This window comes from Pseudonaja textilis, chromosome 1 (assembly GCF_049901715.1).
Source record: "Pseudonaja textilis isolate UNSWEBS1 chromosome 1, rPseTex1.2, whole genome shotgun sequence".
NCBI lineage: Eukaryota > Metazoa > Chordata > Lepidosauria > Squamata > Elapidae > Pseudonaja > Pseudonaja textilis.
This window is the reverse complement of record NC_141990.1, coordinates 94528599-94551447: the sequence shown is the minus strand read 5'-3', so window position 1 is coordinate 94551447 and position 22849 is coordinate 94528599. Positions and strand designations below refer to the sequence as shown.

Below are 22849 nucleotides of genomic sequence, written 5' to 3'. Positions count from 1 at the left end.
AATTGTGTATAACGATTAACTTGAAAGGCTTACTACTTTGTGGGTTTGTCAAATTGAAAATAAACCTAAAAGAGCTGCCAAGAACATTATTTATTAAATGTTTATCTTGACTGTATTACTTTATAAGTAACTCAATGTGCCAAACATAGCTAATACTCCATCCTCCTCCCGTTTTCCACACAGTAACCAGCTTGTGAGGTGAGTTAGGCTGAGAGAGAGTGATTGGCCCAAAATCACCCAGCCAGGTTTTTTTATACATAAGGCGGGACTAGAATTCAGAGTCTACTGATTTCTAGGTCAGAACCTTAAGTACTACACCAGATTGGCTCCATTTCAACTCTTAAAGATAAAATTTCACATTCAAGGCTCCAATTCAGAGGTGAGATTTCTAATTTCTTGAGCTCTGGTACAAAAGGTGTGATGTGAGTCCAACAAAAACAAAATCTGAAAAAGTCTTAGATGTTATGGCAAAAGCACAGGCACTCCTGGTTTGTTTATACTGGTGATCAGAGAACTTCTTGGAGATGCAGAAGATTACAGGAGTGAGACAAATATCTTTCTGTCTCCACTACAGCAACAGAGCTAGGAAACTCAGCATGGCTGATCAATGCCTTGAAATCTAGATAAAGATAAAACAAACAAACACAAAAAACAAATAAATATGGAAATGCCAAGGTAATTTGCTTGCATTTCAGTCTATTAATTTTTTTTTCCTCAGAGTCTTGTTCCAGGAAATCAAACTAAGTTTATCTCCAAATGTGTCCATGTTAATTATAAATTGTTGATTAAAAAGGGGGCATTTAAAAGGAACTAAGGTCTAGAGTTTTGTTATAAATGTACTTTAATGCACTGTGATGCTCATCCTCCTAGGCATAAAGTCAAGTGTTGACTTCAATAAGCCTGGCTCCCAAGGGACCATGTGTTGAACTGTTACCATCAGTTGTGAACCAAAATTAAAAATTAAGCTAAACCTTCCAGTGGTAGGATTCAATTTTTTTTTACTACTGGTTCTGTGGGCGTGGCTTGGTGGGCATGGCGGGGGAAGGATACTGTAAAATCTCCAGTTAGAGGTGGTATTTGCCGGTTCTCCGAACTACTCAAAATTTCCGCTACCGGTTCTCCAGAACTGGTCAGAACCTGCTGAATACCACATCTGAAACCTTTCCCCCCCGCCACATACACATACACTAAATTCACCTTTAAATACATTTAAATGATGTCCCTCTTTAATTTTAATCAAACATTGAATCACTGGTCTGCAATACTCAAAATGGCCACTTGGTGACAGCATAGAGTTAGGATTTTCTGAGCCAGATATAGGAGTCTATTTATTCATTAGCTTTACAATAAAGCCTTTCTAAAGTTGGTGATTTGTCTCTCTCTATATATATTTGGCAATAACATGGAAGTGGTTTGTTATGGAAAAAAGAGTGAAACGAATTTTACCCTCTCCGTCTTGGCCACGTACATAGTTGCAGTACAGTTGACTTTGGATGATTCTGCATAGTTGATCCCATATCTGCATGGCTACAAATGAAAAAAGCTACATCACACTTTTGTTGTGGTAGGGAAAGTATGCAGAGTAGAGTTTCTGGAATTATTTCCAACTCCTGAGTAGCTGCTCTGCCCTGTGTGACATCAATAGGAGGAGGGGGGGGCTTAGAATGGAGCAATCTGCAGCATTCCATGCCACTGCCCACCTTCAACTCCCAGCTGGATGGACTGATTTGGGGGGCTGACCAAAATGACACCACTTTTGGATTGGGCTGAAAAGAATTAAAAAGTACATCACCGTGGGAATAATAAAAAGATACAATATTGTCTAGAGAAAGTGAAAAAATAGGGCTGGTTCTCTCCAACTTTGATTTCTGACTAGTCATTTAACGACTGTTTGAAGCTATTTGACTGATCCTGAAAAAGGAACTTACAGCCCAGATTCCAAGTTCTGGTGTCAGCCCTGCCATAACATGTGGTCACATGACCACATTTTGGGGCACTCAATAACCAGCCCATATTTACAGTCGTTTGCAGTGCCTCAGGTTCCTGTGTCTGTGATTTACAATGTTTTTGCTGTGGTTACTTCTGGTTCCTGGCAAAACCTGACCCAAAGTGAAGAATCAGTTTGCTAGCAACCACCATTTTCATTCTACAACTTCTGCCTTTACTTAATGAGCATTGTGTTCATTTAATGACCACATTGACTGTCATGGCTTATGGACTCAATTATGGTCAAGGATTTCCTTCTAGTGTCAATCTATGTTAAAACCATCCATGACACAAATTAGCAGTAGATTTGGGAGGGGCTAAAGGAAATACTGTTATTACCTGCTAGAATTTGCTACCTGGAGAAGCAAAAGGTTGGCCAGGAAATAAAGGAATTTAAGCATGTCTCTGAAGGCTATTGAAAAAAAAAGTCCATGTATCGTGACTTTTCTGTACAATAGTATATATTTGGTCTAAGTCAGGGGTCTCCAACCTTGGCAACTTTAAGTCTTGTGGATTTCAACTTCCAGAATTCCTCAGCCAGCTTTGCCAAGCTGCCTATCTAGGTGATTAAAGCACCAGGCTAGAATATCCTAGTGTCCCCTTAGCCAAGAAAACCAGCTGAGTGATTTGGAGTCAGCTGTTCTTTCTCAGCCCAAACTGCTTTACAAGGCTGTTGTCATGGGGAAAAGAAAAGGAGAAAGGCATATTAGATATGTTTGACATATTTAGTTACTTATTAAGCAATAAAGGTGTGATTTAAAAAAATATTTAAGAAATCTAAAAAGAAACATGCTGAAAAGGAGTAGCAGGAAAGGAATTCTTTCCAGAAACATTGGTTGTAATGTCCACTATAGAAATCATGAAGGCCAACTTAGTTTGTGTTTCATAGTAAACAAGTTTGATCTAATAGTATATCTTGGGATAGATAATATACAACAGTATTCTCTCCTTTGAAACTCAAAGCTGAGCTGTTTACCCCATACACATATACTAGCATCTATACCCATACATACACCGATCAAGTGTTGTGTACGTAAAAAAAAATCACTGCAAATATGAAGAACTATATAATTTGAGCTTGCTTCTCATCCTTTCCTGTACTTCGTTAGGGTTAAGAATTTAGCTCCTAGGATTCTTGGCACTTCTTTTCCAATAACCGGACTGTAGTAGCCCTTGTTTTATGTAATAGCTGGCTATTTATTCCACACCAAGATTGAGTCTTTGATTCCAAAACTTGGCCGCATTTCTTTAGTAGCAGGTTTCTCTGTCATCCTTATTGTCCCCTCCCTTCCAATGCTTGGAAAATTGTTGTGCACTCACACACGTTTGTGGTGCCATGGCTTCTGTTGCTAATTCCCTTTTTTTTTTTGGTGGAGGGAGGGATATACCGAGTTGTGGCAGGCCAGCTGCTGATGAAATCCGGTTGAACTCATCACTGGCCCATGGCAAACCCAGCCATGCTGGTACTTCACACACCTTTGAAGGGTTGTGTTTCATGCAGTAAATTAAGTGGTGTCACTTCCCTCCAGCAAAAGCAGCTCTGGATACCATCCCAGTTTGGTCTCTTTCATGTATCCCCATTCTTTAAAACTATGTGCTTACTCAGCCACTTCAGTCTCTCTCTGTCTGTCTGTCTCTTTCCTCACCCCCCACCCCCACCCTTTTTTTTTTCAAGCCGTCTCCTGCTTCTGTCTCTTCTCTTGAGCTTCCTCCTCCCCTCCCTTGGCAGTCCCACCTCTCACGCTCTTTACCCCTCCTCCTGAGCTCCTCCCTCACAGCTAGTGGCTGGAAAACTTTTAAAAAGCTCTCTCAGTTCCTCAAGTTAAGGGTGAAGCAAAGAGGGGGTGCTTGGGATGGGAGGGAGGGTGTGCTCTTTTCTTCCCCTCTAAAGGCCGTCTCAGCAGTTTTCTTCCAGGCAAAAGGGGAAAGAAGGACACCAGCCATCATCACCAGAGAAACAGACAGGAGACTTTAAAATTTAAATAGGCCGGTCTGAGTGTCTGAAATAGGCACTTGAGTTTTAACCTCTGAAGAACTGAAAAGCTGAAGTCCTTCTCTGCTAAGCAGGAAGGTAAGGATCGGGGAGGGGAGAGTTTCATTTGGAGTTCATTTCAAACAAACTTTCTTAAAAGATGGTTACCTGTGACTGGAAAACTATATATGTAGTTTTATATATATATATATAATATATAAAAGTTTATATACATACATAAGTAGATACTTTTAAATATGTATTATGAAATGCTTCGTTATGATTTTTAATATTGCCCGGTAACAATTATAGTTTCCATATTAATGGGTTTCTTGCCTTTTTCCAAACTTTTTCCAAACTTTTTAATGCGAGGGGTACCTTTACCAGATTAACCAACTCCGGAGAAGCAATTTGTTTAACAGTTTAGGAGCTTAGCTTTCTCACCAAATATAATTTTGTTTCAGTTTTCACCTTATTTACCGAAGGAGAATGTTTTTGACTGTGTAACAAAAAAAATTCTTTCTTTACAGCAAAACAGGCAGCCAACTTTGGGGAAAGGTACCCAACGGAGGCTGCAGCAATCTGCTGTAGTTTCTCGATTCCTTTTAAAGTTTCTCTAGAAATTTGAAATCACCATCACTTCTTCAATTCTCTCTCCCATCCCCCCTAAAGATGCACACGTACACACATTTTGTTTTCATATGGAAATGTGTGATTCGTGTTTTCGGGTTCGTTCCAAGCATGGTCCTTAATTGAGGCTTTGTTCAAACACTGCTTCTGCTGCTGTTAACTACTAATCGGATGACTTTTTCACGTGGTCTCTCTCTCTCACCTTCACCTCCCTTCTCGTTAAGAGAAGCAAAAGTTGGAGAAGGGCTCCAAGCGGGGTTGCGTGTTAACCACCTTGAATCTTAGGAAGCCCACAGGATCCGGGCGGCAGAATCGCTTCTGCCTTACTCCGTTGGCAGCTTTAAACCAAACTTTTTGCAGTTGCAACCTGAAAATTGTGCAAGACAGGCGTTCGGGGAATAGTAATCTCAGCGTGGCAAACTAGTTCCTGGGGTCTTAGTACTCGCGGCTCACCACTGGAAAGAAGAGTCACTGTCTATGTTCGCTGGGTTCCCCCCACCCCACCCCCGCTTTTCCTGAAGGCAATTGTTTTATCCCTTCTAGTTAGCATTGGGAAAGTTTTTGGTCGCTAAGGAAGGCTGAAAACCAAAGCAGCCAATCTCGTTTTGTTGAACTCATTTGCCCCTCTCTTATGCAGGTCTCCCCTCTTTCTTTATTTCTGCCCTAGGAGATTCGGTCAGTCTGCTGTGCGTATAATTTTTTAAAAAACAGAAGAATTTTAGGAGAGATTTGTTGCCAGAGTTTTGTTAAAGCCAGCGAGGTCAACCGAACAAAGAGAATGAGTTTTCTTTCAGAAAACAGCTCATCTCTTTGGGGAGTGGGTTAAGAGGAGGTAGAGGAAGGGGCTCCCCTTCAGCCATGAAGCCAGGAGCTTCCAAAGTTTGAAAAACTCTTTTATAGCAGCTCTGGGGAGAATGGTGGGTGCTAAAATGTGATATGTTCGATAGCCTGCAAATGAGAGGTGCACTTCTGGAATTCCACAAGAAAGAAATTAGATGTCCTGTTTTTTTTTTTTAACAGAAATACACTTTTGATTCACGAGGATAAAGTTGGTTTAGCAAGAAGTGCTGTGTTGTAGCTGAGCAGTTGATCTGGATGTGGGAAGATACAACTCTAGGTCTAAACGAGGGATTTTGAGGTTGTAGTGATGAGATAAAATTGCCTTTAAGCCTTGAAGGGAAAAAAAGAGATAGGATGGGAATAAAATTCTAGTGCTTTCAATGGGTAAAATAATTTTGCAAAAAAAAAAAAACATCTAAAGTGAGTTCTCATTTTATAGCTGGGTAAATGAGGCTCAAAAGATAAGTAACCTTAAGAGAATTTGGAGCTGAACTTAGTAGCTAAGATTGTGTTCAGTGAAACTTACTCCTGGGTATAACTTTAAAAATTGCAGTTTTAACTTCAATAACAGGAATTCAGATTTGTAACTCCTAAGTAATTTTTATTGCATCCAGTGAGATTTAATTTTGCAGTAAATGAGCTTGGAGTTTTTATATAGCATTGCAAATATAATGCAGATTTACTATGAATAAGTCTCTTTGAATGTTATGATTTAACCTTACATGTGTAGGTTAAGCTGCCTGTCAACCAGATGTGAGACATATCACACAAATATATACATAATGTGTATGTGCCTACCCAATTGACTGGACTATATTTTTTTCAAAGAACATTGTTACAGAAAATTACATAGCTGTAAAGAATAATTGTTCATGCTGCCCAGCGTATTTTTCAAAACGTTGCATACGTCTTAGTAGAAATTAATCTTCAGCAAATGTGTGTAGTTTTAGCTATCAGGATAGGATTTAGATGTAATATATTATTAGGGCTATGATATAAATTATTAGAATTATTACAGAATTATAATTATTAGAATTATTACTGCTACCAGATCTGGCTTGTAAAACTCCATATAACCACGAGATGGCAGTAATAATCTCTTAATTTTGTGGAAAAGTTTTGTTGCTTGGTTTCTGTACTTTTTCTTTTCTTATTCACATTTCACAAAGACCCTCCAGGTAGTTTTTAAAATCATCACCTCCCAATCCCATCTCACCCCCCCAGTCCCAAAACCATGTTAGGCAGATTAGGCTGAGAATGGTGACTGGCTCTAGAGAGCACAATGAGCTTATGGCTGAGTAGGAATCTGAACTTGGGTTTCCCTGAGCCAAATCCACTTCTCTAACCATAACAGACTGGCTTAGCAATAATCCCATACATTAAGGTCCTTTCAGGTCTCTGCTGTAACTGGATTTGTACTCTTATTGCAGAGGCTTTTAGAAGGATTTCTTGGTTGTTTGGATTTTTAAAAGAAAACTAAGTAACTATCAGTTAAGGCATCCTCCAGTATGAAATTCCCTACTATCCATCTGTATTCAAAGTCAGCTGTATTTATATTCAACTTTTCCCTGTTAGTTAATTACTGGGCTTGTTTTGCTATTCTTTTGAGCAATTTCTGATGCCTGTGGAAGATTATGTGTGACACAGGTTCTTTTTCTAAATCATGGCCAATTCGTATTTGTGTGTGTGTATGTATGTATGTATGTATGTATATATACACATACACACACACACACACACACACACACACACACACACACATATATATATATATATATATATATATATATATATATATATATATATATATATATATATTCGTAGATTTTCACGGGAACAGGTATGCAGGTCTTGGCGTGTTCGGGTCTTTTCCTGTGCGAAGCCTGAAGATGGGAGTGGGACGTCAGTTTAAATGTTGCCAAGATACTCTCAATCTTACACGGGAAAAGACCACATGCCAAGACCTACACACACACACACACACACACACACACACACACATACATATATAATAAAATCTCTTTTCCGTTTGACTGCTATACTTGGTTTGCAAAGCTCCAAAACTCTTGCATCTCTGCCGTTCTCCTCCCACACCTGTGTCAAGGTTTACCTGCAGTTGCGTAGATGCTGGGGGAAAAGCTCAAATGGGAGGGAAAGAAGGTGGCACAGGTGCTTGCAATTTTACTAAGCCTCTTCTTCCAGATATGTAATCATCCATCACATCTGGAGAATCTAATTATTGTATCTTTGTCATAGCGTATACAGTGTAGTATCCACATTTCAATGATTTTCCATCAGCTTTTTCTATCCAAGAGCCAGGCATTGAATTGCAAAAGCTCTCACATACAGAACTCTGCATCACAAACACCACGTGGCTAATATGACTTGGAATTCTGTTGAACTCCATTCAGTTATCCACATTAGGTACTTAAGGTTCATTGCATATCCTGGAAAACATGAACCAAATAATATGATTCATAGACCAACTTCCTTCATTTTCCTATTTGCTTTTTTTTCCCCTTTAAAAAAAAACGACCACAATGACAGGTCCATAATCAGATCCGGTCTGTTACTTTCCCATCTGTCCTGCTAAAAATAAAAACCCCTGTCCATTTACTATTGAAGTACAGGTAGGCGTAGACTTATGACACCTTCCCCCATTGACTTTGTTTGCTGGAAGCCGACTGGGAAGGTTTCAAATAGTGACCATATGACCCTGGGGCAGTGCAACAGTTATAAATACATTCCAGTTGCCGAGCATCCAAATTTTGATCACATGACCATGGGAATGCTGAAATGAGTGGAGAGTTATCTGTAATATACGAAGAGAGGGCATTCCATGGAGAGCTGTAATTTCAACTTTCCTGCCCTTCAAAAGTTGCCCAATGGATGTGACAGTCCTGTTCTACCAACCAGGTCCAGCAACAACTGCATGTTAAGCCAGTAGTTGGGATTATGACATGCAATACTGTCCCCTGACTGCCTAAATCTGACAAGCAGCGTCAATACAGTTGGCTGTGCTATATTCACATCTGGCTTGGCAGAAATGAAAGCTTGATTGCCACAGAGGGAAAGGAACACATTGCATTTTCCACAGATGCTTCCCACATGCTTGGCTGTGAACCAAAGCACCCAGCCAACAGCATGGCAAGCTTCTGTGTAAAGAAGCAGAATGGGGAAGAGATCCATATGAACCCTTTCTTTCACTCACTATTGCTGTAAGATTACAATTTTCCATAGGCAGAAAAGGAGTAACTTCCACGGGATGTCATTTTTCTAGAAAAGCAGCTCAGATAGTTGCTGGGTTAGGACTGACTCCTGAAAAATAAATATATGATACCTTCTTTACACAATTATGCCTGCAGTTTTTAAGTATCCATGAGTGGGGTACAGATCTGACTTTTTATTGATTAGGTCTCCATATCTCTTTTACTTCTTTCCTCTGTGATGAGCCTTTTTCATGGCAGTATCAGGAAAAAAGGGTGCTTTTTAATGCCTAAACTAGTTGAAGACTTGCTGTGACAGCACAGGTGTGGACTGAGCTCAATGCAAGTCAGCAAAGTGTTGCAAAATTTCTGACAATAGTATGCTAATCGTCAAGATAACATCAGAAAGAAGATAAATGTTTTAAGAACAGGGTTTTGATATTCACATTCATGTGTTCTGAAAACATGAATTCTAATCATCTGATTTCAAAGAGGGCTATATATTGTCCCAACTATCATATTTCAAGGCTTGTCATCTTAAAAGGATCAATGGGATATGTGCATCTCTTTAAAAATCAGTTGCTATCACAAGTATTAACTTTTTCAATAGTGACAAAGACTGACAGTTCTCTGAATTTGATATGTTGTCTTTGCAGTACTTATAAACCTGTTCTGTTGTAGGTCTATGGTCAATAGACTTTGACAATAGGCCTGTGTCTTCTAATAAGTGAATCATGCAGTAATTCCCACCTGATCATTATCTGGACTCCTTTTAATATTCAAAATATGACTGCCAGAGAAGCAAAATATTTACAGGCACTGCTAGGAATTCATGCTTTCTTTCGATTCTCTAATTGCATTGGGAGGTAACTTGCAAGTGTAGAATAGCAGTTATAGGCTAAAGGCCACAGATTGCATCATTTCCATTTAGGAGTATCTCAAAGCATTTCTTAATGGAGCATTTCTTAATGGAGATATTTATATAGTATTTCTTAATAGAGATATTTTACAAATTCAAAGCAACAAGAAAGAATATAATTGCCTGGTCTACCACTGAAACATTTAAACCTTCAAACCCTTGCAATACTTTTTTAAAATAATAATTGGGACAGATGCTTTTATAATAAATTGAAGAAAGATAAACTGCATTGTCAACCTGTGCATATTAATTTAGAAGCAAGTCATGTTGAAGAAGAAAGAAAAAAAATGCTTAGCCAAACACCTAATGGAATAGATCATATCTTTGTTTTATATTGCATATATAGTTGCCAATGAAATGTTCAGCCTCCTCTCCATATGCTAACAACTCCAGAGCCTTTTGGTGATTCTCGCTTTTGTATTCTTTTAACTTTATAGCATCCTTGAATTAGGGAGCTGTTAAAAAAAAGGATGCTTGCTGAAGAGAGAATTGTCCTTGGCCTGTCCTTCAAACGACTGAAGAGAGACACTAGCAGTTGGCATTATACCAAGTTACATAAAATAAACAGTATATATATATACATAAAATAAAGCAGGATTCTGTAGTGGTGTGTGTCTGTGTCTATATATATATATATATATATATATATATATATATATATATATATATATATATAAATAATGTGTCTATATATAAAATGAGAGAATATAGAAAATTAGAGAGTGTTCAATCAATGGAGCACAGTGGTAAGTAACTATGTTTAGGACTAAAATCTCGATGTGATCATTAAGTGTACGTCAGTGCTATATGAACCAAAAGGTGGGATATGAAACAAATCTATTAACCCAAATATTTTCATTTAAGGAACTACACATATTGCCAAAAGACAAAAATAGAATCCGTATTCTCAATGAAAATGTATCTCCCTGAGTTTTTTTTTTTTTTGCGTAAGCATTGACAGAGAATTTTTAAAATGAATCACTGCTCAAAAACAGAATTGTTTGAGTAATTCATACAAAACTTTTTTTCCCCTCTCTCTTCCTGGCAGCCTAGGGAAGTAATGAAATTAGTTTTCTTGTTAGAACAAATTTAAAAATCTATATTAAATTGAAAAGAGATACTGCTGTCTTTTAATTAAATAGAAAAGATATGCACTACATCCTTCCATTGTAATGGGCCAAAGCAGAACTGACTAACTGATTGATTAGTATACTTTACTATTTTTAAACTTTCCTACAATAATAATTTTGTTTTCAATTGCAATTTCAGTCTAAAATAGCTTTATCTTAGAAAGAAACCCTAGAGTACAATTGATCATGGCCTAGGTGTCCTCATAAATACTCTAAAGAGCACGGGCTTGTGTAATAAAATTTCCAGATTTTTGACCTTGTTTCACCACATGAGAAAATAGTCCTGCGATCATAACCCATTTGCCTTTCTTCATTTCACATGCAAGTTTCATCATCCCATCTTCATGCACGCACTCTGTCTTTTCAAGAACAGTCATGAATGAATTATGCCGCTAATGCTTCAACTCTTTCCTTTGTTCTCTTTCAGGAAGCAGGTAGAGAAGATGGGTGACTGGAGTGCTCTTGGTAGGCTCCTTGACAAAGTCCAAGCCTATTCTACTGCTGGAGGAAAGGTGTGGCTCTCTGTCCTTTTCATTTTCCGAATTTTGCTTCTGGGGACCGCAGTGGAATCTGCCTGGGGAGATGAGCAGTCAGCTTTCCGATGCAACACTCAACAACCAGGTTGTGAAAATGTCTGTTATGACAAATCGTTTCCAATATCTCATGTGCGTTTCTGGGTGCTGCAGTTCATTTTTGTTTCTGTGCCAACCCTTTTGTATTTAGCACATGTCTTCTATGTGATGCGAAAAGAAGAGAAACTAAACAGGAAAGAGGAAGAGCTCAAGTTGGTCCAAAATGAGGGAGTAAATGTAGACCTCCCCCTAAAGCAGATAGAAATTAAGAAATTCAAGTATGGGATTGAAGAACACGGCAAGGTCAAAATGCGTGGTGGACTGCTTCGTACTTACATCATTAGCATCATTTTCAAATCTGTCTTTGAGGTGGCCTTTGTGCTGATTCAGTGGTATATCTATGGATTCACTCTGCAAGCCATCTACACCTGTGAACGGGTACCCTGTCCACACAAAGTGGATTGCTTCCTCTCTCGTCCCACAGAGAAAACCATCTTTATTATCTTCATGCTGGTAGTATCCATCATATCTCTGACCCTCAACGTCATTGAGATTTTTTATGTCACCCTCAAGAGCGTTAAAGATCGCATGAAGACCAAAAGCAATCCTTTCTCTCCTACCAGCGGCTTAAGTCCCTCCAAGGATTGTGGATCGCCCAAATATGCCTACTTCAACGGGTGCTCCTCTCCAACAGCCCCCTTGTCTCCCATGTCTCCACCAGGATACAAGCTTGTAACCGGAGATAGGAACACTACATCATCCTGTCGCAACTACAACAAACAAGCCAGTGAACAAAATTGGGCAAACTATAGTGCTGAACAGAACAGGATTGGACAAGCTGGGAGTACCATTTCCAACTCACACGCCCAGAACTTTGAATTTAATGATGAGCCGGAGAGCACAAAAAAAGTGGGCCATGAGCTCCAGCCTCTCACGGTTGTAGAGCGGCCACCAAGTCGAGCCAGCAGTCGAGCCAGCAGCAGACCACGACCTGATGATCTGGAGATCTAGCCCTTTGGAATTGCATTAGTCAATGCGACTATGAAATATGAATTGCATTAGCACGTGGTGTTCATGTGGTTCCCATGGAGGTGGTACTTTAACAATCTCAGCCAGGAGATTTTAACAAGCAATATATAATTATATATATATATATATTAAAAAAATGTTGATTTCTTTTTTTCTGGTAACTGGGAAGCAGGGGTGATGTGAGGGAGAACAGCACATAGTGGTATTTAAAGTAGCTGTTTTAAAAGAAAACCTTAGTCAACACAAGAGTAGGGGAGCTGGTTATTTTGTTTTAGAAAGATTATATAATGTCAGGAAATGTATGTCTATAATATGTCGATTTTTCTAAAATTCAGTTTTGTTATACTAAAAAAAAGTTACACTGAAATAAATTTGGAGGGGGGGGACTGGTTTAGGATGAAATGGAGATATCATTCTTTTACTGAACAACTGGCAGCATTAAGTCAGATATTGATCATTTTCCTATTAAGAACATTCCATTGCTAAAATGTGCACTTTGGGACAATTTTCTGGGATGAACTTGTCATACAGTTATCTGTTTCCCTGGAATCAAATCAATTACATTTCAGACAAGACCCACCCAATATATGTTAACCATTTTCTTCCTGTTTCAGATCTTCTAACCTACATTAAGGAATTGGTTCAAGGATTGTTCAGTTTTATTAAATTTCATTTTACCACTACTGCAAGATTCTACCGACTTGCATGCTACTCAAGGTCTTATTATTTTAGCTATGGTTGGGTGACCATCCTGAAACAACCCAGAAACAGTTTTGCAGATGATCAGAAAAACCATGGGTGGTTTGCTTTATTCTTGCTCTTTCCCCTCCTTTTGAAACCTTGGTTTTGCCATGTCTCTCTGTGAATGGGTTAGATGCTTAGGAGGGGTATGAAACCAAATTGGGAATCAGCTAGAAACCACAAATGCATTTACATGCATAATCATTTGAAGCTGTGTTTTCAATTAGCAAACCAACAAATTATGATTTCCAACTGTATTTTATTGCCCCGTTATATCCCATCCTACCACATAATAGACTAAGCAACAAACTGCAAAATGGCTCAGTGTCATGTGTAGACCCTACCATAGCATTCATTAATTGCTAGCAATAAAATGTAAAGCTGGACAAATGAAACAATTTTTGTCAGATGCAGTCATCTGTTAGGTGCAAATCTTTTCACAGTTAAGTTTCATCAGAAGTAGGTGATTGGACAACTGTGTGGTTGGAATCACAGCCACTATAACTGGAGTTATTTGTGGCTGCTATACAATAACTGGAGTTATTTGTGGTTGTTAAACAATCACACCGATGCACCCATAAAATGGTTAACTATTCTGGGTTATTATGGGTCACTATTGTGTTTACATTAAAAGATTCCAGCAGTACAAACAAATCAGGTATTCTTTTAAAGAATTTCAATATTTCCATATATTTTTGTAGTGTATTTCACAAATTAAGGATATTTTAAGAATCAAGTCCTGGTGGTTGTTGAAAAGCTTCCATTTGCATTCCAGCCAGATATTTTGCCACAATAAAACTTGTCAGTAAAACATCCAAAGTTGCATATTTTTGCAATCAATTATCTTTCCTTAAGATTAAGGAAGAATTCTGCTTGTTTCTCCACCTTTTTTTAATTTATGCTTGAATAACTGATGGTAGTACTGGGAGAAGGGAAGATTGTTAGCCTGCCAATAATGTGAGAGACTTGAGGATAAATTACACATCCATATTGTGCAGTAACTGCAGTTATCATGTGATGGCTTGAGGGGTGGTGAAATTAATTATCTGCACTGCAACCTCATTGGATGGTGTAAATAGATCCTTACATAAACTGTTTGAGCTGTACTAATAATCCCTATGCTGATTTTAAGATATCAAGAATGTTTCACTTGCTCTTCACTTATAAGTTAGTTCAATGATAACATGGTTCAATTCACTTTTGATAGTCCATTTTTGCTTAATGACAGTTTTAATATTTGCACACATTTTGTTGGGGGTGTAAGTGAGGCTGAAAGAGTACAAGTCTAATTTATTTGAAATATATACTAAGGAAATATACCAGTGTTTATTTGCCATTTTCAACCACAGTGCCTTTTAATTCAACACAGTTCATGCAGCCTCGGTTTCATTTTTCAACAACGCAGATTTAAATGTTTATCTAATATGTTTTACTAAGTTGTTTGACATTCACTTTTAAAACTATTGTCAAGCTCATTGATTGCATGCATACCGCCATAGTTCATCAAATCACATTGTCTGGAGAACAAACCTTAGTCAATAAAGTTTAATTTAGTATAAACTGATTTGTCAATAGTCATTCTGTGTGTTGGTTTAACTTGGTATTAAGTGGGCAGTTTGGTCCATTTTCTGTGTTCTAAGTGGCATTTAAAAATGGCAATCCATACAAAGCCATTTATTCATTGTTAGGTCAACTCACACATTACTAGTGTGCAAATATTCACATTCACATTATTAAAAACATGTTGCACCATGTGAGCTAAGCTAAACACTTGAAAAGCAGAAATGAGCAATTTGGGGAGGGCAGGAGGGAACACCTATCCAGCTCTTAGAACACCTATTTTCATCCTTAGGTGTTAGGCCTTAATTAAGCTTTCAGACAATGCCTTAAAAATTATGTCATTTACATTTGAAACTAAAAACAGGGTGCTTCATTCAACTTTTACAATTCAATATGAAAAAACTAAAAAACCATTGTAAGACCACATCTAAAATACCACATCCAGTTTTTGTCACCACACTATAAAAAAAAAAGATGTTGAGACTCTAGAAACTAGAGTGCAAAGAAGAGCAACAAAGATGATTGGGAGACTGAAGACTAGAACATATGAGGAATGGTTGCAGGAACTGGGCATGGCTAGTCTAGTGAAGAGAAGGACCAGGGGAGACATAACAGTATTCCATTATTTGAGGGGCTGTCATAGGGAGGAGGAGATCAACCTGTTTTTCAAAGCACTCCTCTCTGAACACTAAGAATCGGAAATGGATTTTCCTTGCACGTAAACCTTATCATAACCTTAGAGGACTGCTTGCCTTTATCCTGGGAATTTTCCTTTATACTGGGAATTTATAGTAGATAACTAAATCTCCCTTGAATACTTAAGTTATTTTCATTTCACATTCTTGGTATCTGTGTGGGAATCATGACAATAAAAACATCTCTAAATGCACAAGTTACAATGTTAGTAATGGATAGGAGCTTCTGTTTTCTGTCTTTGTGATTACAGAAATTCCATGGAAGTCTCAGCTGTGGTGTGATCACATCTTCACGCTACAGCAACACAGTTGGCTGTGATACAACACTTTCTCGGGTTTGGAGGAGAAATAAATATCATTCCAGTTTACAAAGTAGTTGTCACAGATATCTATAAGTGAAGTGGCACAATCCTGGAAAAAAATGAAAATCAATTAGCTTTGGGAATGCAAAAACAATCCATTAAAACCATAAAATTGGAAGGACCCGTGGAGGTCTTCTATAGTGCACCCTCCAATAGTGCACCCCTCATACCACTTCTGAGAAATAGTTGTCCAATCTTTTCTTGAAAACCATCTGTGATGAAGGACCCACAACTCAGGCAGGCAAGCTGTTCAACTGCTTAACAGTTTTCAGTGTCAGGAGATTCCATTCATTTCCAGATTGGATCTCCCTCTGATAAGTTTCCACTCATGCTAGTGAGTTTGTAAACTCTTGTTTTATTATACTTATTATTCCATTCATGCTAGTTTGTAAACTCTTTTATCATGACTTGGCACAACATGAAACTACAAAACTAACCACAGGTAAGGAACCAATGGCTTTCCAGATATTGCTGAATTATAGCTTCTGAACATCTTGAAGGGCCATGGCTTCTCTATCCTGAAAAAAAGTTTCTGGCAAGACATTTGTTTTGAAACTCAGAATTCTGGTCATTCAAAAATAGACATTTCTGTCATTGTGTCCTCATTGTTCCTTCTGCCACTCCTGCTTACAGAACAACAGACCATGCCGAGATTTCTCTTGAGAATTGCAAAACATTTCAGAGGAATACAGAGGCACTGATTTTTGGCTTTGCAGAACATTTTGTTGAAATGGTTTTGCAATACTATGGTACATTTTTACAGCTTTTAATTTTATCCAGTTTCTTACATGAACTCTATAATTTTTCCCCAAAGGGTAGATTACTGTTTAAAACAGGGAAGGTCTTTAACAAGTCCATTCTAGATTTAAACATAAATGAGCACAATATGTTCTAATGCATAAAGGCCAGCAGGTTCAGCTTCTATCCATTACCTGATTGCAGATACATGCAAACCACAATAGGGAAAGGATCCTATTACTGACAAAGGATAACCCACAAACTAGCATAAATATTACAGAATATTTTGCAACCTTTTAAGGTTTCGGTTTTCCTCTTTCTTAATTTGGCAAGATAATATTTAAAAATAATCAGAAAACTATTAGGAAAAATGCTGATATATGAAATTTCTCAGGACTAGGTTACAATCTCAGTGCAGATTACCATCTTGAAGTGTCTAAAGACATGGCCCATTCGATCTTATCAAGGTCAGAAATGAAATCCAGTTATTCCAAAGGATTCCCAAATCCTTATGAGGAGGGGAAAAATCACCAAATCATTTTGGTCACATTTTAAAATATATAATCCATTTTTAAGATGGATGCTACAATATTTCCAGCCTTAAGTCAAAAGGAGGAAATGGAAGAGAACTAAGTCTGACTGTTATAGACTCTGATGACTAGACTTTCAATACAGAGATAAAGGCATAGCATATTAAAAAGGAAAAAAAGCAGAAAAATAAAAGGGAACCTTGAGTATCTGCCAAAGTAAGTTCCTGAACCTCTTATTTAATTACTTTATGTCTTTGACTGATACCCTGCTGCCCTTCAAGAGCTCACTATTATATATAGCAGCGGTTTTACAATCTGTAAATTTCAACTCCCAAAGTTCCTAAGCCTGCATGGCTAGCTCAGGAATTCTGGGAGTTGAAGTCCACAGGTCATTAAAGGGGCCATAGTTCCCCATCTTTTAACACATATATATGAAATATACAAATGTTATTCTCACAACATGAGTTAGTTCCAGTTTCAGTGAGTTATATTGCTGAGTGGGACAATCCTGTCTCTTAACCATTAAACCTACTGGTTCTTGCTTGCCAACCATTTTATATGAAAGGTATGAATTGCTGGAATCCTTGAGAATATTTCTGAATCTGATTCCTAAGATGTATTAAGTCTTGATGTCATCATAGAATTCATCTAGGACCTACAGGCTAATGGAAAGCACCATTTACTTCACTATCAAATGGCTTTTATTCAGGATCAACTATAGTAAGAAAGATTTAATTACATATGATAATATAGTGCATCCAGACTCAGGAAACAGGTTAAAGATACAGCAGTTCCTGCTCAATTAAGATAGTAATTGAGCAGAGATTGCTGGATAAATAAAAAAGTAATCTCAACAGTGGTGGGATACAAAAAAAACTTACTACCAGTTCTATGGGTGTGGCTTGGTAGGTGTGGCAGGGGAAGGATATTGTAAAATCTCCATTCCCACTCCAGGGGAAAGGTTACTGCAAAATCCCATTCCCTCCCTACCTCACTAACCTGCTTTCCAGCTCCGTTCTCCAGTGCAGGGCAACAAAAGAAGACCCAGCCAATCAGCTGGGACTTGGGAGGCAGAGAATAGATGGGACGGGGCCAGTCAGAGGTGGTATTTGTCGGTTATCCAAACTACTCAAAATTTCTGCTACTGGTTCTCCAGAACTGGTCAGAACCTGCTGGATCTCAAGAAAAGAGGAGGATTAGTGTGAGTATATATATTTCTGTATTGTTATAGAACAAGACAAAAATTATATGATGAAGTAGATGCAAAACTTCAAATAATCACAACACTAGGAAAAGTCAAGAAATACTCCAAAGTATAATTTAAGATAAAATTGGTATAAAATGTTTTCACATATGATATATAACACTATCAAAGAATACCCAGACAGATCATATAACAATAAATGGTGGAAATGCCATATCAAAAGGGACATTTTATCATATATGTTGTGTAAAAAAAGCTCAAAAGTACTGGAAAGAAATACATCAAAATATTCAGAAAATTGCAAAAATAAAATCTGAACTTAAGCCGCAAATATTTTTATTAAGTATAAGTCCAGAGAACATTAATGAAAAATACTAAGCTATAGGCTGATAGCTGAAAGCATATATTTGGTATATCGAAAAAGAGGAACTTGTTGACAATATTGGTCTGGGAGATAAAAATTGGAGAATACATACAAATGGCAAAATTAACAGTAGACAAGTCAATTCACAAAATACAACTCTAACCAAATTTAAGCAGCAATGCTGTCTGATATACTACAGATAACATAGCAAAGCAAATTTATGTCTTTGGAATATAGTATAAAGAAAGAAAATTATGAGACAATAAAATATAAATGAACAGATTTGAAAAGATACTAGTAATATAATCTTCAATGTTTAGCATATAGAATAAATATCTAGGTTGTAGTAAGAAACAAATATAAGAGGAAAACATGTTACTAGAAAGTTTTCTCATAATGTTTTTTACGTATACTTAGGAGTTGTTGTTTTTCTTTTATATTACTATTGCAATAAAAATATCTTTAAAACAGACAAACCCTTTCCTCCATTTATTTCCTAAGCTACAAAATCATTTAGTGTTTATGAACCTTGACTGAAACATACTAAGGAGGTCACAATTAAGAGCACACCATACAATCATATTTTCTATCTCTGATATATATTTTTTCTTCCTGAACGAAGGCCAGATGAAAGTGACCACAGGTAATTAGCAACATACCAGCTGGAATTGTTTTACACACTATGGTATGCTTCTGGGCAGTGGAAGGTGGGATTTATTTATTTATTTATTTATTTATTTATTTATTTGATTGATTGATTTGTCAGTCACAAGATAACAGGTATAACTATAAACATAGCTATGAATACATGAGATGGATAGGTATAAGAAAAATAAAAAGAAACAATAGGACAGGGACAGTGGGCACGATTGATGTGCTTATGCACGCCCCCTACAGACCTCTTAGGAAAGGGGTGAGGTCAATAGTAGACAGTCTAAGGTTAAAGTTTTTGGGGTTTGGGGAAGAAACCACAGAGTCAGGTAGAGTATTCCAAACATTGACCACTCTGTTGCTGAAGTCGAATTTCTTGCAATCAAATTTGGTGTGGCTTTCCTTGAGTTTGTATCTATTGTGTGCTCTTGTATTGTTATAGTTGAAGCTGGAGTATTCATTTACAGTTGGACATTACAACTGTATGGTTTTATATACTGTATTTAGATTGGACCAAAGGCGGCATAGTTCTAGGTTTTCTAGGTCTAGAGTTTCAAGTCTGGTGGCATAAGGTATTCTGCAATTGGTAGGGGAGCGGAAAACTCTTCTTGTGAAATATTTCTGGACTTTCTCAACTGTGTTAATATCAGATACATGATGTGGGTTCTTCAAGTATAAGTCTAGCAAATGGTTTGTATACTCTAGTTAGTAATGTGATATTACCAGAGATTCAACTAACTAACACCCAAACTGGGGTTTTCTTCTTGTTATTCACAAGATGCATGTTTCTATTTTATAAATGAACATAGCTAAAGTCTCCTGCAGAGGTGGTATTCAGCAGGTTCTGACCAATTCTGGAGAACTGATAGCGGAAATTTTGAGTAGTTCAGAGAACCGGCAAATACCACCTCTGACTGGGCCCACCCACATCTATTCTCTGCCTTGTGGGTCCCAGCTGATTGGCTGGGTCTTCTTTGGTTGCCCTGCACAGGAGAACAGAGCTGGCAAGCAGGTTAGTGGGGTGGGAAGGGAATGAGTATTTTGCAGTAACCTTTCCTCAGGAGTGGGGTGGGAATGGAGATTTTACAGCATCCTTCCCCTGCCATCCCCACCAAGTCACACCCACAGAACCAGTAGTAAAAAAAATTGAACCCCACCACTGGTCTCCTGCCTTCAGAAACATATGTGTTCTGCCTTAGAAACAAAATAGGCAAGGGTCTCAGAATACTTGTTTCTCCATTACCAAGAAACTAGGTTTCAAAAAATTAGAATCTTCTAAATCAGTGAACTCAAACTTGGAGGCCTGGAAATGTTTGGACTTTGACTCCCAGAATTTTCTAGCCACTTCAGACTTAATAATTGTTCATAAGTAAGACAGAAAGTTCTGGATAGTGGACCTTGCTGCAGGGAGACAGCAGAAGAGAGAGAATTGCAAAAAAACAAACAAACCCACAATCATACACACACACACAGAGCCAAATATAGTGTGTTCAGGTCTTTTCCCGTGTAAGATTAAGAGTATCTTGGCAACATTTCGGTGAGGTCCCACTCGCCATCCTCAGGCTGGTGCTTTCGGCTTCGTGCCAGTGCAATTAGTGTATGATCGGAGCTGCCGTTTCTCTATAAATACTGGTGGTGGGGGCTGGTGTGCTGGGCTGGTTGGCTGCACTGCTGCCTCTTGATTGGTTGATGGAGTTGATGTTGGTATAATGGGCTGTGTGATGGCCTTGTGAGTTTTGTTGTGGAGATATCCTGGATCTGATGCTGTAATCTCCTGGGTCATTTGTTTTGTAGTGATCTTTTTTCCATTAGCCTCTTGTGTTTTAACGGCTTGGGTAATGGGTTGTGTGATGGGCTTGCGAGTTCTTTTGTTGTGGTATCCTGGATCCTGCATTGTAATCTCCTGGGTCGTTTGTGTTTTGATCTCTTTTCCATTAGCCTCCTGTGTAGTAATGGCTTGGGTAAGGGGTTATGTGATGACCTTGTGAGACTTATTGCTGTGGTATTTTTGGTCTTGTGCTATGATATCCTGGGTCAATTGCTGTGTTGCAACTTCTTGAGTTCTTGTAGTGTAATTTCCTGGGTTTTCTGATGTGATATCCTGAGCAGGTGGCTGTGATGTAGCATTCTGGGTTTTAGTCTGGCTTCGAGTTTGGGGTCTGGGTCTGTGTTCTTGGCATGTGTCAGATTGTTTGGTTTTGGGGTCGGGGGTGTGTGACAGCTGGCGAAGCAGCCGTGGTCTGTTTTCTGGTTGGTAGTTGTCCTTTGTTCATAGGATGGGCTTGGGCCTGGGTCTGATGAGGGGGATTGGCAGTGGTGTCCCGTGTTGTTTTGGGTCTGGTGTTGGTTTTCGTGACTGGGACTCATTTGTTGCCATCACACAGCCCATTAAACCAACATCAACTCCATCAACCAATCAAGAGGCAGCAGCGCAGCCAACCAGCCCAGCACACCAGCCCCCACCACCAGTATTTATAGAGAGATGACAGCTCCGATCACACACTGCTTGCACTGGCACGAAGCCGAAAGCACCAGCCTGGTGAGTGGGACCTCGCTGAAACGTTGCCAAGATACTCTTAATCTTACACGGGAAAAGACCCAAACACACCTAGACCTACATACCTGTACCGTGTCTTCAGCTCTATGCTTCTCATTCACTCTGAGAAGCACAGAGCCGAAGACACAAGCCTGAAGATGATGAATGAGACTTCATCGAAACGTTGCCTAGATACTTCCAATCTTACTCGGGAGAAACCCCAAATAACCAAAGATCCATATATATATATATATAAAGACCTGAAAATAGAACTTGGCAAAAGAAAGCAAAGGCAGTACTAATAGTAATAAGCATATTGGGTACAATCCCAAAACATATGGAGCACCACTCGAACACCTTCACCATTAACAAATGCATTGTCAGTCAATTGCAAAAGTCAGCTTTATTTTGCTGCTTGCATCCCACAATGATACATTTAACACTGTCAAACAACATCCTATCCCAGGCGCTTGGGAAGGAGTAAGTAGGTGGATAAAAATGCAAAATCCAGTCTAAACATTTGATTGACTGTGTGACCAACCATAATAATAAAAATAGCAACCTTATGCCAATCATAAATCTTTGCAATATGCCATGTGGCATTTTTAAAGAGCCCATATTTATGAATGCAAAAGTAGATCAGCCCCATTTGGTTGCTGGGAAAAAGAAACTCCTTTTTGGCCCCAATACAGAAAAACACCTGTATTATTACTCCCTTGGGCTGACAGGAAAAGAAGAAAGGAGTCCCTGTGTGGAAAATCTGTAATTTTGGAGTGCTGCCTTGTCTGCTTAAGCTGTTCTAACTTGCCTGAAGATTAGCCTTCCACACTGTGATTTCTAGATTGGAAGACTTGTAAGATTACATTTTCATCAAGTGCTCAGGTGCTATTATGACTTTATTTTTCCTGCTAAGTAGTCAAAACATGCCTGACCATGTTATATTTCATACCTAGATTCTGCCTCTCTTGACTGTTGAGCAGATTCTGCCTTTCTTTGCCTGAGGAATCAACCAGTGTGCTTTATTCCTCATGAAATGCTTGTGTTCTGTACTGATAGAAGTGACTGCAATATCAGGAGGTAAGTCACTGTGCTCAAGGCTCAAATCCACTGTACCTTGCCATAAAGCAGAATATCAATACATAAATCACAGGAGTGGTGATAGCCATTGTCAGTGCATTGTACCC

The 22849-nt window shown here is 38.4% G+C and overlaps 1 protein-coding gene across 1 annotated transcript; it reads left to right on the top strand.

The window, feature by feature from the left end:
• The first annotated feature begins 3805 nt into the window (after positions 1–3805).
• GJA1 (gap junction protein alpha 1) lies at positions 3806–14585 on the top strand. The gene is made up of 2 exons (XM_026705440.2): positions 3806–4057; positions 11111–14585. The coding sequence occupies exon 2, from the start codon at positions 11127–11129 to the stop codon at positions 12264–12266; it is 1140 nt and encodes a 379-aa protein (XP_026561225.2). The 5' UTR covers positions 3806–4057; positions 11111–11126; the 3' UTR covers positions 12267–14585.
• Positions 14586–22849: the final 8264 nt, after the last annotated feature.